The following is a 17,017-nucleotide window of genomic DNA, read 5'->3' as shown; positions in this document are numbered from 1 at the left end:
TAACTAGAGCTCTACCAGGGCCCAGGGATTAACTAGAGCTCTACCAGGGCCCAGGGATTAACTAGCGCTCTAGCAGGGTCCGGGGATTAACTAGCGCTCTAGCAGGGTCCGGGGATTAACTAGTGCTCTACCAGGGTCCGGGGATTAACTAGCGCTCTACCAGGGTCCGGGGATTAACTAGCGCTCTACCAGGGTCCGGGGATTAACTAGCGCTCTACCAGGGAACAGAGAGTCATTTTAGCACTCGGTCCACTATTTAAAATGTGACCCATTCGTCTTTGCGTGCTTAACAACTACTGAGTGGACCGGGTTGAATCCCAGATTAGTGTGTGTGTTTACATGTAATGTCTGTGTGTTCAGCGTGTGTGTGTGTCCATGTTTTTAATCCCAACATGTTCAGTAACAGTGAGTTGTCAGGTGGTAAGGTGCTGTGACTGTCTCGTCATGCCATGAAGTTTGTGCATGTGTGTGTGTGTTAAATCAAGTTTGCCTTGTCTGTGTGCATTCTTATGTGCGTGCTTGCATGTGAGCACGTGTGTGTTTCTGTGTTATAACATAGACAGATGGAGTGGAGGGCTGAAACTAATCTAAATGGCTAATCTGGTTAAGGCCCACCACTGAGTCTTTCACTGATGTCAACACGCTCACTCATTGCCAGTTCAACGCATAATATCTTAAGCTGCCTTGGGCCAATGGGCTACAGTTGACTTGTGCTGTAGCGTAGCGGCTGTATATCGAACGTCTCCGTGTAAGCAGGCTTTATGTGACTCTCAGCACACAGTCCATCGTCACTGGCTGCTACTTCTAAACAACACACCCTGCTGTTGGCTAATGTCTTGACTCTGGGCCCGTGAATACAGAGAGCTGGGCCACTTCTGTTAATGGACTTCATATGAGCGCCTTTGAACATTCCATTCATCCATTCATGATGAGATTATATATTTTTTTTGTAGCTTTGTTTAATGTAGCTTTGTTTAATGTAGCTTTGTTTAATGTTCCAAACCGCTGTTGAAGCCGTACAGGGGAGGGGGGTGGTGGTCGGCGTGGGTTTCAGGCCTTAGACATGGATAATCATCATCCACCTCAAACCCCTGAGGTATCTTAGTGTAGTGTGATTATAAACTGGTTTCCAACACAATTACAACAGTGAGAAGATATGACTTCCATACAACAGCTTTCGGGCCAATCTGTGTTCAGGACCTTGAGGCAACTGTTTTCTAATGGACTGTAATGTAAATACATCCTAATGCATAAACCTCAATACATTAGTAGTCTAAATCAGGGCTAAATTGTTGATGGAATAATACAACAACAATGATCTCTTCAATGAGTTAACTACAACAACTTGGACACTGTGTGCACACACACACACACACACCCACACACACACACAGTGGTTCGGTTTTGAATTGCATAATGTAACTCACAGTTGACTCATCACACACACACACACACACACACAGCCCAGTTGTTACCCCAGTGGCCCAGTTCCTATTGCCCTAGTTCACCATGACAACTGGTTGCTCAGCGCTTAACTTTTCCTCCTGTCCTATTTTTGCACTCAGACTCTGCCACTAGCTATGCCCTTATATGGCCACACTCCCACAATAAGTTGAAAGTGTCGCAGAGTCCAAATGGTTTATAGCCATGCTTGCATCTGTTGGTGTTCGAGTGAACAGCTGTGGACTGTGTCCGTATTGAGAAGGTTATACCTTCTCTGACTGTAATAGAATGTTTGATGAGCCTGGTGAGTGGCCTGGTTTAGGGCCTTCTCCCCCACCGCCGCCTTTTCCCCACCCGTCCCCCTTGTCTCCTCACCTCCCCATCCTCCACCCACCTCCCCCTTCTCACCGCTCACCTCTCCATTCTCCCATACTTTAAATCCATAGTTTCCCCATTACCTCCCAACATGGGTGTTATTGTGATGACTCGACCTTAAGGTCAAATTAGAGTTAGGTCTCTACAGAGGGTTGAGTTCTGAGGTCGAGTTGGATTGACAGTGTGAAAGTGTGTTTGTGTAGGGTTCGAGATTGACCTATATACCACTGAGCACTTCAGTCTCCCACTCCTCCCTCTCTAAAGGCCTAACTTGAACGCTTTTCTGAGACAGTAGAGTCCTCTTTCACTTCACATCTTTCTATCTCTCTGTATCTCGGGCCAATTATAGTCTGTCTTTTTAAACACACAAACAAACACGTACCCACCTCTGACTTATTTAGCCTACTGACTTATTTTTTTCATGAGGAACTATGTGAATGGGTGGTGGCACGCAGAAGAATGTGCTACTCACCACCCAGACATCCAGCCCGCCTTGCTGGGAAGGCCTTTACTTCCTGATCCTCCTGACCTACATCCGTAATCGCATAGAACCCTGTTGGAATGGATCAAAGTAGTGCATGACCAAGTGAATAGGTTGTAATTTGGAACGGGCCAAGTTGTTTGAGTCACACTTAAGCTGACCCCCCCTCACTGGGACTTAGGGGCTGCAATGGATGAATAAAGCTTTTCCTAAAGTTATCAGACTGGGAATTATGATGTGGAACAATGCAAGCAAGGGCAGCAGAATTGAAACTACAGAACAATAAAACAGTATCTCTACATAATCAATCAAAGTAGGAGGTTTGCAAGCAAACGGTGGTCATATGAGTTTATTCACTTGTTCTCAGGCAATATAGATATTTTGGGTCTGACACCGCACAAACTAAATATATTTATATTTGCAATCCAGTTATGATCCTAAAGCAGTGTGCTTGTGTGCTGGTAAACTCTGTCAAGGTAGACGCCCTAACAATGTGTTCCCTCAGGCCTGTTCAGATTCCGCTCTGGACGTCTTGGTTGAGTGAGGAAGACATGTATCTCGACATCAACTGTCCCTAGTCCGCCGGGGCTTGTTGCAATGAAGCAAGGCCTCGATCACAAATTGGATATTAAGAAATTGGGGACAACAACAGGGGAAAGGTAAATAGATAAATGTGTGAAATGCATTCAGAAGCAACTTCTTTTTTTGTTTTTGTTGTTGCTGTAAACGATGTATGCCCATCGCTCCTGTGTCGCACAAACACAGAACGGCTTTGATATACATTACAGCTCACCGGTCTTCCTCTGCTTAACCTGTGAAGCTGTTACGGAGTTACACGACCCGCCTCTGTTTCCCAGCGGGGTCGGTTATTTTCCTCTCCCTGGCCAGTGGGACCACACACACCAACGGGGGAAACGACTGGCAACGCTGCCTGACTGACGGATACGGAGAAGAAGCGGGCGATCAATTAACGTGATACCGGACAAGGCCGTAGTGGAAAAGGTTGATTCAGGAGAACGTGTTCGGGGGTTTGGGTCAAGACGAACACGGCAGAGCGGTCGGGTTTCCGTGCTCGCCATCAGGCCGCCGTCAGACCCGTTCCCTGTGGAGACACCCGGTCGGTGATGGACAGGCACACATGCTCACTAAGTCCCTCCCTCTCCCTCTCCCCCCCCCCTCGTCCCAACCTAACCAGTCCCACCCCCACACAGTGCATAACATGCACTCTTTCTGTACTCTGTGTTTTTCCTCTCTCCCTCCTTCTCTCCCCCTATCACCCCCCCCCCCCCCCCCCCACCCGCCCTGACCTACATTCAGCGGCAGGATGATGGTTATATAACTCTCTGGGTTGTGTTGTTTACCACAGGCTCAGACTCAGACCAAGAGCTCGGCATGGCCGCCGTGGAGCTACCGCTCTGTAGGCCCCGTTGACATGCACACCCGCACGCACACTAACACACACCACACCCACACACCCACACACCCACACAAAGACTCGACCAGATTTGCTTTGTGCTGTTTCTGTATTAACCTGTAATGTATTCCCAGACAGGAAACTGGGTAGACCCCGGAGTTCCGAAATGAACCCAGAGGAAACCACTAATGCTGTATTATAACCTAATATACACCTGAGTGTGTGAGTGTGTGTGTGTGTGCGTGCGTGTGAGATTGTGTGTGTGTGTGAGTAGTGGGGGAGGAATAGCTAAACCAAGCCTTTCCAGGTGAAAGGACCAGTGGTCCACCGCTGCTTAACATGTTCCTGATCACAAGGTTAATTAGCTTCAGTTCAATCTCACTGGAGGATGTTATGCTCCCGTCCTTCACTGAAATTAATTAATGGCACAACCTAATCACTAAGTCATAAATGCTCTTGGCCAATTAAGTGCCTGTGATAAGTTTTAGTTTTGCTTTCTCATCTGAGGGAGTTACATCATAAGGCAATGGCAGGAAGTTAACAGGCGAAGCGCAAAGTATTTGACTGTTGGCCATGAGACAAACGGTTGTTTTTGTTTGTGTGTGTGTGTGTGTGTCTATCTGTCTGTATGAGAGACAGCCGGCGCAAGTCCGCGTTTGCGTGTTGCGCGAGTTGTTTTTGATTGGTTTGCCGGAGTTTACACTGCGGATGCATGTGACGTAACCTGCCCCAACAGCCCCTCCCCCTGGCCAACCCCCTCTCCTCCCTCGCTTGCCACCCTCTGCACCCCTCCTCCATGACCTACTTTTCCATTGACGTGCTTTCATAAGCTATCGCATACTACGGCTTTTGAAAGAAAGAAAAAAAGGAATAAAGAAACCACTTCAGCTATGTAGACTTTCCCTACACAAAGAACTGCGGTTTCTATGAAATGTCACATTTGTTTCGTCCAGAATGGCACCCTATTGTTTGTGTAGTGCACTTTTGACCAGACCGGAGCCCTAACACCCTATTCCATAAATAGTGCACTTCTTTTGACTAGTGCAATAATTAGGACACACTTTGCATTCACTCACTGGGAGCTGGGGCGACGTGTATAAGCCTCGCCAGAGGGGAAATGTACTAGCAAGGATGGAGGCCATAGCAAACAATGGGACGTCTGTTCCGGAACTGATGCCGAGAAAATCATCGGCATCAGTTCCTGCAGTGTAAGTCCGTTTGTTGAAGTTATAGATTCAATGTTGTTCTACGTTTGAAGGAATTCATCCAGTGGTTTAGCCATGGATTGACATGTTTGGTCGTTATGTTATAGTTTGTTTATCGCATTTTTATTCGAGGTTTGTTAGTGGAATCTAAACGGAATGTACATTTTAGTGTATGTGTATTAAATATTTTCTGTCACGGAAATGTGTTTTACACTTTTGTAAGTCATTAACATTTGATTACTGATCCATGGTTTAGTCTAGCCTAATTAAAATTTTCATTTATAAACAGTGCATTGAAACTTCCCCGCCAGCTAAGCTGGTCCCTGTTCAAAGTGACTTGTAAATAAGTGGTTGAGAATCCTTGATTGATATGAATGCAATATTGATTATATTATAATTCATTATCATTTAACCATACTTTGAAAAACAGCTTGTTCCTGGCATCTCATTGAAATTTAGCTTCTGTGCTATTTTGTACACTGGTACGACATGTTCCAACTGAGGTGCGACCTCTTAAAATTCCTCTAGAGGCGTTTTTTTTACTCCTTCCAAAGCTGTTATATAATTTGTTATCCGCTGATCCACTCCGTGGTGGATGGATTAGGCTATTCAGTGATGGCGCCCAGTCGGTCACATAAGAGGCGTTACTGTTTCAGAGTTCTTGTACGATCGGTCCATGATGTAACATGGTGTAAAATAAAATAAACGACGGCTCGCGGAGATGGCTCGCCATCCTACGGGAGACAAGGGGGCTTGCAGCGTATGATGTAACCCGTTCAGATATATACAGAAGTAGCAACACCATTTACTGTCCGCATAACAAAGATATCAACATGTTTCTGCAAAATGCTTCGTAAAGACATATCACCCCTTATGTGATTATTAACGAGTGTGCAGTGGCTAAAAGTGTGTTTGTCTGTTACAGGCAGCACTAACCTGTTGGCGGTGTGTGTATCGGTTGGCGGAGCGTTAGACTGTATTACATGACTAAGTAGGTCACCGCGGTTACGTCAGCGTTGTTAGAATCCGTGCCCTAACTGGCCCGGCCGTTGGGCCACAGTGTTCTAGTGTGTCACACTGAAGCTCCTCACATTACCACGAATCCACTCTGCCAAGAGGAAAGGGAGGGAGGAGAGGGAGTTATCTAGAATATTGGAGCTAATTGTTGACTTCTATCCTGGTAGATTTTAACCTCCTTTGGAAGAAGAAATCCGCCAGTACAGCACCTGACAGGTGGGGGGCAGAACCATAATATTCATCATTTGTGCTTTTTCTGTGTAGATGTAGAGCTTTATTTGTAGGAGTACTGTGCTGGACGTCAATGTGCTAAGCTATGTCCTGTAGTAAAGTGTATGTCAGAGTTAATTATGGCGCAAACAGTGTTTTTCATTTTGAATGTCTTTTTCAACATCCTTTTATTAATCAATCTTTCAACAATCAAAAACGAGTTGTCATCATAACCTCTGCATAATCCATTTCTGGACAATCAATTTCCTTGAAAACCACCGGCAAACCACATGTTGAACAACATCACAGAGTACAAATGTCAAGGGATATGGGGAGGGGTCAAATACAGTATCACAACCAGGAAGATACCAGGGGACGGAAAAACACACAATAACCCCCCCTCCACCCCCCCAAAAAATAACAGAACAAAATAGAAAATAATAACAATATTAATAACAACATAATAAAATAATATTAATAATAACAACAACAGTATCCAAGAGAGATCGATAACTTTACATTTATACACAACGGCCGGTTGGCAGGCACGTAACTGAAACGTTCGACTGTATGCTTGTATGATCCACTGCTGATAGAGCAGGTCAATGTTAAGGCCAAGACTGGGGATCAGTTCTATATAGGGTCAAAGGTCTACGGAGGAGCGCCTCCATGTGAGACCAGAGCAGTCGTGTTTTTCGCGACTGTGTGACTGTTACTTTTACCGTGTTGATAATGAGTTGAGCTCTTGAGTGCACTGTGCTGTAGTGTTGATGGTTTCACCATTCAAAAAGTGTAGTTTTGTGATGAGGGCTGCTGGCCTTGATATTTTGTATAAAGAGGTCAGTTGACAAAGGTTGTCTTTAAGTGTTTTGTAGTGACATGGAACCTAGAAGAATTTATAAAAGTAGTGGTTCATACAGGAAACTAGGCATTTCACTGACATTAAGAACAGACTGTACAACAACTTCTCACAAGGACATTGTTCCAACTGATTTCAAATTTTCTTTCCTTCACTTCCATTTCTCCTTTTTGTTTTTTTGTCAATTTTCATTTTCTTTCTTTGTAAAATATATTTAAATATGTGTAAATTGTATATATCACAGTTATGTACAATCCAAGTGCTTGAAAAAAGATGGGGTATTCTGCATAAAGCAGAGATGGAGGTTTGGGTCTAACGAAAACTGATGTACAGATGTTTTCTTTGGGGAGAAAGAATGGAACTCTTTGTCGGGGACTTGTTTCTTTGGTCAAGGGAATGTTCCCAGAATACTTTGCCACCCACAAAGTAATGGGGCAATTGAGAGTTCAAACCAGGGACTCGAAAGAGCCTTCCATTCTAACTTTCAACCGTCTATTGTGATGTAATGGCAACTGAATGTAAGAAATCAGAGTTCCATCCATTCCATTCCCCCATTCTTTCAACTCCACCATTTCCTTTGCTGATTCAATCAAATTGTTATCATTGTTTATGAGGCAGGATATATCTATGGATTGAGTGAGGAAAGGGTCAGTATAAAAACATGGCGACGCAGTGACAGTCTGTATCTTTCTGTGGTGATTATGAATTTCAGTTTGTCTTTCCTTAGTGGTAGGTGAACAGAAGAGACATCGGACGATGAGGCAGAACAAAGTTTGGTTGTTGGTGGCGATATCTCAAAGAGTCTTTGGGAGCGTATACCACTTCCTCATTCGCGCCTCTTATTCTTTCTCCCTGTACTGAATCCCTTTTGTCCACTTTCTTCACTCGCCTCTTCTCTGTCTCTGGAGTCCCTGTGTTGGCAGTACTCTGACACGTGGTCTGCGTCCTTGCTCTCCCCGTTACCATGGCCGCCATGTTGTTGGTTGCTGGGCAGGGCCAGGTAAGGGTGCTGGGGATGAGAAGGGGAGGGGGACGCTGAGGTGGATGAGGCGGGACTGCTGTTTGGTGCCTCTCCCTGATTGGACAGCACTCTGTATTTGAGGCGGAGCTTGTGTGGCAGATAGGTGGCCTGGCCGTCTTCGCACTGACTCTGCGGCGCCGATGTCTGCGATATCACTCTCTGGTTGTAGCTCCCGACCTCGGACGATGAAGACGACGGTGACTCGTCATCGCTGGTGGAACCGCCTTCCTTGTCGGAGCTGCGGGGATCCCCGTCGCTGGAGGATGTGTCTTTACCTGAGGAGTGGGACTCCTGGTAGTAGCCCTCTCCAGCCCTGGAGCCACCTTCGTATGTGAGCACCGGGGGCTCCTCTTCGTCCAGAGTGCTGAGGTATGCGCTGTGGTGGAGGAGCTCTGGGGCAAAGCCTTCTTTGTGGTCGCCATCTTGGCTCTGCTGACTGCCGATAGAGCTGTAATGGCTTCTCTTTGTCTCCTGCTGTCTCTGTTGCTCTTCAAGGGCTCTGTACCTTTGGACCTCCTCTGTGATGGTCTCTGAGCTCTCGGATGGGGACTGGAGGCTTTGTTGGGACTGCTGGTGTTCCATGTCCTTTGTTTTTTGCCTCTGGCTCTCTATATATGAGGAGCTGGGTGAGCGATACATCTGGATCACACTCCTCTGGGCCGGGGCCACTGCCTGCTGGGGCACTAGGCTGACAGGCTCCTGGTGGTAGCTACTCTGGCGGTTCTGGTGAAAGTCCATGGCGCAGTCTGCCTCTTGGGACCTGTGTTGGTGGCCGCCGTCAAACGTCCTGCCGACGTTGTCCATTTCCATGTCATTGCTGGATTCCATTTTGATCTCGTAGCCCATGGGCTCGGGGCTGGACGAGTCGTCGGACATGCACTCGTCGGAGAGGGATCCTCTTGGGGAGTACTTGGGGAGCGGGGTGTGGCGTTCACCCCTGGCAGACTGTTCCGCTTCCGATGAGTCAGAGTTCAGCAAAGTGTTACCGCAGGTGCTGGAGTACCCGCTACTAGAGAAGTAAGGGTTACTGCTGCCTGACTGGCTGTTCCCACTGTTGGCGTTTCCGATGCTGGACAGCTGCTGGCTCTTCTCCATGTAGGCAGAGGTGCTAATGAGGCCAAAGCGAAGCTTCAGCTGCAGAAGTTCCGTCTTGAGGCGGCAGTTCTCATCGTTGAGGGCCATCACTCTGTTCTCCAGCACCATGTCATTCATCCTCCTCTTCTCTCTGGAGCGCTTGGCCGCCTCGTTGTTCTTTCGACGCTTCTCCCAGTAGGAAGCGTCCTTCTTCTCGTCCGAGATGAACTCCCGCTTGCGACGGCTGGACGTGCTGTTCTTTGAGCCGCCTTTGGACTGACGGCGTGGGCCTTCGCTGTCACCGGGGATGGGAGACGGTGGCGGGAGGCTCTCGCTGTAATTGGAGTAGGTGTCAATGTCATGATCGTTGTTGATGTTCGGAGATGCGAAATGAAGATTCAGGCTTTCCATTGTTGCGTCCTTTTGGCCAGATTGATAATCTGGCATTGAGGGCAAAGGGGGGCCAGGGAGAGAACGAAGGATGGTTGAAGAGATCTTTTTTGATTTTCTGTTACTTTATGTCGCAGGATCTGCGAAAAACTCTGAGTGAGGTATTTGAGCTCCTCTGAGGCTGAACCTCATTGGTTAAGCTACGTGACAAAGTTTGCGAAATTCCAAAACTCTTTTGGAGTTTCAACTGTTCAAAGTAACTTCTTCTGTAATCCTTGAAGTATTGTTTGATGCAGAAGTCAGGTCTACTGGAAGACTGTTCCTTGGACTTTGAGATGGCTCACAAAGAACCGCACTGTAGAAAGAGAAAAAAAGAAAAAAAGAATAATTAGTTACCAAAAATACAGTTCATTTCCATGTTGCCATAAATTCGGTTGGAATTTTGGTACTACGGTCTCATGGTGCAATATGTTCAGCCTATCACATGATCTGAACACAACAGCAAATCGGACATGAGACCCACACTGGCACGATGCATCCACTACACACAGAGATGTTCAATGTTGGATTTCAAATAAGAACATTCCTTTTTTTATCACCTTTCACAATCCCTAACAATCAAGCTACATCACTTGGCTGGACGTGACCAACCCTCGCCGTGGGGGTGGGTGGGGGCCTTTGGGGGATGGGGCAGTACCAGTAGAAAATAGGTTCAATCCACTGGGAGGGGCGGCTCGCCCGGGATAAAGCTGCACTCTCTAGAGTTCTCCCGGGATCAGGGTTGTGTAACGGCTCTGCATTACGCTCACGTAACCAGGTCATTATGACCTAGTGCCGAAGGGGGAGACTGAGAGACAGGGGAAGGGAGGGACAATGGGGCAGTAGGGCAAACCGCCCACTAATCGACCTCTAATGACACCCCACGGTAACGTTGACCGGCTGCCAGGGGAGCTGTTTGTTGATGTAACGCCAATGGCCCCAATGTGTAACAGCGCATCGATCAAAGACTGTAGGATGAATGACGCCGTCTGCCCTTCACTAACGCGTCGTCCGCCTGGCTCCCAACGGTAATTAGCTGAAGGAGACGTATACTGACATGTTTTTTTTTTTTTACCCAAACTGCCCTGATTCCCCGAGGCCGGAACAGAGAGAGCCATGTTCTGTGTTCCCTTCTGAACCAACAGCCAGAGAGCCTCTCAGGTATTACACAACCGTGGTTAGACATTAGGAGCGGTGCACTCTTCACCCACGTCTCTGTTCACTTGGAACCTTGCCCAACGTCCCCTCTTCCTTCCCCAAGTCAACAAGAACGCTCTGTTCTGCTGCGTGAGCAGATCAGTTGACTCATCCGCCGCGTTACATAACATAGATGCACAAATTCTCGATTTCTGATGAACATAAAAAAAATGCATCTTTTAACGGGGGGGCTATCTAGATTTTCCTCTTCTCCTTTCTTACTCCAACTCCCTACACAAACATTACTACTGGTACTTTGGTCGAAAGCATTGACAGTGTCCGTCTCTGCTTGTGATACTGATGGGCTGTTTTGTTTGCTTGTTGTTAGTCAAACCTGTACAGTAAATCTCAATGTCTTTAATTCCAGTCTTTACCACATAAGGCTACAACCACCAATTTATCTAAATAGTAAGCAAGTAGACTAATTCAACTCTGTTTATTTTTGGGACTGGATCTAAAGCTGCTTCTACTCTGTCTGACCTACTGACACACTATTGAACGAGTTGAGTACAGCACAGCCACTTAATCTGGTTACACAGCTTGACTGGGTTATAACCTGAACAAGTCTCAACCATCTAGAAAATGACCTTATTACGTAACAGAACTTCCAGTATGTATTTCTAACAGCAGACTTTGTTCTTTCCACATTTACACAATGTAAGTGGTGGTTAGGCAACACCATCCATGTTCTTATTTGGAATTCTGAACTAATTCTAGAACTTCCAGGACACTTTTCTCTCTTTTTTTTTGGTCCTCCAGCGGGCGAGAGGGGGATGTATCCTGCTAGGTCTCTCTATCGTTTTAACTTAACCCAAAAGGATTACAAAAACAAGCATAAGAGACGATTTCTTTCTCTGTTTTGCTTTTTAATCCCGACCTCAGAAAGAGGCACAAATGTGGGAACTAGAAACTAGAAGGTCAACGTGTACGTCAAGAGGTTTCCACCCAGCCTTGGAGTGAAAGAGAGAGGAGGAAAGAATGAAAGGCTGCAGGAAACCTGTGTCCCACTGACCTAAAAAGTAGAAAACAGTACACCGCACTCCCTCTGTTTTTGACACAGCGCCATAAAATAACGGGTAAGTGAGGGGAGGGGAGGAATTAGAGTTTGCTCCAAAAATAGAGCAGCAGAGGAGGGGTAATAGTGGAAGGCTGGCGAGGGGGGGGGGGGGGGGGGGCTTGGAAGACTTCTGTTGGCAGACACAAAATTAGAGTTCATTTCCTACCAAAAATAAAGTCTATAAATGCACAATACGTCAGCCACATGAAAAGCCCCGTGACTGATGTGCCACCTTCCATCCTGGTTGACAGCCGGGGGTCCCTAAGCTGCTGCTGTCTTGGTGAATATGACACAACACGCAGTGGAGCGGACGTGACAGAAAAATAAAAAACATGAAGGAAAAATAAGCACTGACGTCAGGAGGAGCACACCCAGTTTTCCGTGCCCCAATCCCCGACATAACAGATTTCATGGAGCTGAACGCCATGCTAACGCGCGTGTTTCCGAATGACATTGTGATGAGCCTACAAAGCAAGGGTTTATGTTACGCTGGAATATTAGCCACGCCTACTCACTGCAGGATACAGTCGAGCATGTTTTAGAGGTTCAATTCCCTGCGCGTAATATTGCAGTAAGGCATAGCCAATTTGTTTTATCCCAAGGGGATTTCATACAGACAAAGGTATGCGAGTTAAAAGAAATATAATAAACGCTCCTTTCTTCCCACACAATTCCGAGTGTAAGTACTAATTAATCAGATTCGGCCACAGCCATGATTTCACTACGAGTGAGTTTGGCTGGGGGGAGGTTTTAAAGATGGATGGGAAATGTTAGCACAGCCAAAGCCCTTGTCAAATGTTTCACCGTCACCTTGGACCAGCCCCAAAGGCAAGACAGAACTGTGAAGCATTCCTTTCCCGTCCCATCTAACAGAAACATTAAACCACCCCCAAACACGTGGAAGCCAAGAAAGCCTTTTTAGGTTTGAACTATGTCTTCTAGGAACGGACGACAAGAATCGAATAAGCATCGTCAAGATGTTCCAGGTCGTCTCAGAGTTCTATCTTAGCATGTGCCCATTCTGCCCAAATGGGACGGCGATTAGCCGCCTACTGAACTACTGAACTTCCCTGTATCACGGTCCAGGGAACAGTGCCATTATCCAATACAATTTGAATGGGTCAATCACATCCAATGTCACTGGCACTAGACCTGTGGCAAACCTCACAAATCCCTGTAGACCTTCCATCCTATGACAATATGGACTCACGCTAACAGGAGAATCAATTGAGCTGGTAATTTGTTAGGTGTCAGCACAGAAGTTTGTCATGGTTCAGCCTTTGCCGACATGTGACCTGTCTGTGTGCCTCTGAACATCCCGGGTTCAGTCAGAGCAGATTCCACAGAGGCCGACTCTGGGAGTGCCAGGGTTCTACAAACACAACTCTAGTTGAGAAGTAGGTCAAAGGGGCAAGGTGGCTAATTTAAAAGCAGGCCTTTTAACCGCCTGTCCGCCCACCTAACTATGTTCGGTGTTACAGTGGACTGAAACTGAGCCTTTACTTACACCTCCTGCTCTTCATCCATCTGACTGGTTTGACCTATATTCCGATTACTGGAAAACGACTGTTTCTGTACATGAAGCAACTGACTGAAGCCTAAATTGCTGTTGCATCACATCCAGGAGTGGGAAAACTAAACACACACCAGCCCTGTGCTTCTGTTCCACTGAGATACCATAAGAAGGGAAACTTTCTACTAACTAGATGAAAACACTTGAATTAAACCACCTGATATAATTGGTGTAATTACACCTAAACGTTTAGCAGAGAAAGTGCAACAATTACGGTTGTGTGGTTGTACTGACCGTGGGGTGAGTGTTACACAATTTGTTTCGACAAAGGAAAATTATGTCTGGGCTACCGGCAAACATAAAGGTCTCGGGGCACAAGTCAGTATTGGCAACATCGGGCTTCAGCTGGCTTGAATCAACACATTACATACAACAGCTAGCGGGTATTTCTATAAGATTTAATTCTGCATAGTTTCACTGGGGTGCACGAAGGAATCAGCATTCTATGTATCGCTTTCATTCTACTGCGTAGCTCTTATGTCATATGCTATACCTCCTCATTGCCCCTCTCCAAAAATACCTCTAAGCTGCTAGTAGAGGCGTAATAAAATCATAATAACTATGTCATAACATATGTCTACTTTAAAACGAAATAACTATTACATAAAATGACTAATTTAATTGTAAACATTTAAAACACCAAAAAGCCGATAAAGCTGTTTTCACATTCTAAGCACACATGCCTGCATCGTTAGAAATTATACGGACGCAACACTAATAACTAATAATTTCTCGTGTTCTAAGTTACAGCGAAAGGCTACACGTCACGCACGAACAAGTGTTCGTCGCCAGACGCATGGAATGTCTGACTTACAACACCACAAAGGGAGGTCGTGGATAGGACCGTAATCAATTATAAGGAACTAGTCTACCAGTTCCTTATAATTGTAAACATAAACTATGGATTTGAATTATGGAAATGTTATATTATTTTCCGTATATTTTGCATAATTGGCTTAGTCCACTTAGTCTATTAATAAATATAGCCTAGCTATTACTTAAAATTATATAATTAAATTATTGCCCGCAGGTCATCAATCATGATTACATATTTATTTTAAACTCGAAACAGAATCTTCAACAGCAAAAGGGCACCCAGAAAAAATAGTTCCATATTCCAATCTATTGCAGTGGATATCTAGCTACTACTCCCACTATCCATTGGACAAATACCATGAGGGAAAAACGCCCGACTTGACATTGACCGCATTGCCAATTGTGCTCTGGATTCTCTATAAAACAGCATCGAACTGTGCCTTTAGTACATTTTAGAAATTGGTCAAGCTTGAGGAATATACATTATAACTACATAATTGTGTAGGCAATGTGTTGAAAATAATACAAAAATAATACAAATAAGTCCTTGGCTATTTGCAGTGGCTGTCTACCGGTAGGGGCGAGTCATCCGCATGTGAACAATACCTATACGTAAAAGCATCCTACGAATCTGAATCCGCACCATGTAGGAATTTAAAAACGAATTCACGATACATCATTCCATTAACGTAGTTTGAAGTGCAAATTACGCACAGAGAGTAGGCTCATAAAAATGTATCCCAACGTACCTTTTTGAACACGTTACGTGTCTTCAGGAAAAAATGCACAATGCCGAACACAAAGCAATCTCCTTCCGCAGTTGAAGTTGGTTCGTGGTCTATCCTCAATTCCTTTAAACAGAAACGATGAGGTAGGCTGGTTGTTTCAGATGTCTGAGAGAGGGAAATATATTTCTGGTGCAGCTCCTCTTAGTCTGAGGTTAGTCAGTGAGGTTGTAGTGTACTGGCAGCCGTGTCTCCCTCTTTTACTTTGAGTCCCGAGTGTTATGTTGGGTGCCTGCTCCAGTTTTTCCTCCCTCTCCCCGCTAGAATGTATGTTAGTGGGTCAGATGTTGCGTAACAGCTCATAGGCTGCCTCGTCACGTATTTTTTTTGTTGGCGCGCGCGCCCTGGGTGCTTGCCCCCACCCGCACCGATCCGTTCACTGATACTGTAGTTCGTTGTACCTGAAGCAACAGAATTTGACTGGAGAGAGCTAGCCGGACAGCGACACGGTTCTGTTTCTGTTATAATACAACGCCAGACGGAGATCTAGGTCAAAGTTGTGGTTAGGTTGCCACAACAGGTGGAGGCAAGAGTGTGTGTGCTAGCGTGTTTGGTCTCATCAGTATGCTCCGTCTCATCATTAATGGCTGTGAGTCCATGAAAAGTTCAGCTAAACTCACTTGGATTTTTAACCATGAAAAAAACATAAAGGTGGTTGTTGACTACAGTAGACATATCAATTGAGGGCAAATGCTGTTAGTTTACTTGATTCATTCAGATTTATGTGCAACACCATCTAGCACAGCCTCAGGAGGAATCATCACAGCCACCACACAGATGGATTTGCCACTCGTGGCATTTGGAAAACATTTCCAGTAAATCCTGATCTGCCTCTACGGATCAATCTGATTTGGGTCTGAGTCTGAGCGTTTTTACTTGCACTTTATTTTCTGCATTTTATGTCCCCATTTTATTGTCCGCAGGAGCAATAAAATTGACAAGCTGCTCACTGTTTACCAATTCTGCACAATACCGCAATAAGACGTAACCTCCCTTCACTGTACACGCGCACCAAGCACTTTATGTTTTTTTTTATCTGTGTCGGGACCCCAAACATTACTCCTATCACACTGCTCATATTATCATGAGGTAGACCAGAACCTAAACGTTTGGAGGACGGTGCTACCCTGGGTAATGATTACAGTTAAACTTGAAGGCACCCGAGCCACGGAAAGCAATCGCGTGACATGGCAAGGCAACCCCATCTGATCATGCTTCACCTTCAACCTGGAAAGTGCTACACAGTCCTTGAGGGACTCTTTGGCAAGGTCAGTATGCTGCAAGTTGGATAAGAACCTGGGTTGCAGTGTGCTGCGCCACTTGGGAGGCTTAGCTGTTGTCTTATATTTTACTATGCTTGTCATGACCCGGAATAAATGCCAGAATAATGCCAGAAGTCTTGGGCCAACTGAGGAAAGCATTTAAAGCCATTTATCTGAGCTCTAAGTGTTTATTTATTCAAACAAAAAGTACAACATTGAAACTAAAACAATTAACATTATTTCAAGTCGTAACAGAAATGTATAGCATTTTGTTATAGCATAATTTTTTGTGGCCGCCCTTAGAGTGTGATACTATTTGCTTTAACTCTTCTATTGAACGACTGAGGTTTGTTATCAACCTTGTCCAAGTGATCCCCACAATTCAGTTATTTTGAGGTCTGGGGCTCTGAGGTGGTAGAAGATGGCCATTTCTCTTCATTTTGCAGTTAAAGCGTTTACTTTGGAAGCAGATGACGGCCAGAATTGCCGGGCAAGCATTTAACTGGATTTATTTCTGTCCCTTTAGCAACTTACCTTTAATTACTGTTCATCAAATTCAGACAGTGCTTCAAATGTTTTCATGACATTTGCTGTAGCGATCTCAAGATATCAATTACCTTTATGACAACACAACACGTTCCTGTTACTTTTATTGCATTAAGGTTTATTTGTATTTATTCTTAAATTGTGTTCAAATTGACACATACTGCCCAGATGAATAATTTTAAACTGTTATCTCAGTTTGCTTAAGTAGTGTATATCCTAATTACCCTAACCCATAACTTAACCCTAACCATAA

At 45.3% G+C, this 17,017-nt stretch overlaps 1 protein-coding gene across 1 annotated transcript; it reads right to left on the bottom strand.

The window, feature by feature from the left end:
* Nucleotides 1–6,300: 6,300 nt before the first annotated feature.
* nfil3-5 (nuclear factor, interleukin 3 regulated, member 5) lies at nucleotides 6,301–15,276 on the bottom strand. Its single transcript, XM_010872828.4, has 2 exons — nucleotides 14,921–15,276; nucleotides 6,301–9,844 (listed from the first exon to the last, which is right to left on the bottom strand). Exon 2 carries the CDS (start codon nucleotides 9,544–9,546, stop codon nucleotides 7,831–7,833), a length of 1,716 nt encoding a protein of 571 aa, XP_010871130.1. The 5' UTR covers nucleotides 9,547–9,844; nucleotides 14,921–15,276; the 3' UTR covers nucleotides 6,301–7,830.
* Between the last annotated feature and the right edge of the window lie 1,741 nt (nucleotides 15,277–17,017).

This window comes from Esox lucius, chromosome 9, assembly GCF_011004845.1.
Source record: "Esox lucius isolate fEsoLuc1 chromosome 9, fEsoLuc1.pri, whole genome shotgun sequence".
Classification (NCBI taxonomy): Eukaryota; Metazoa; Chordata; class Actinopteri; order Esociformes; family Esocidae; genus Esox; species Esox lucius.
This window is presented reverse-complemented; position numbering and strand designations above follow the sequence as displayed.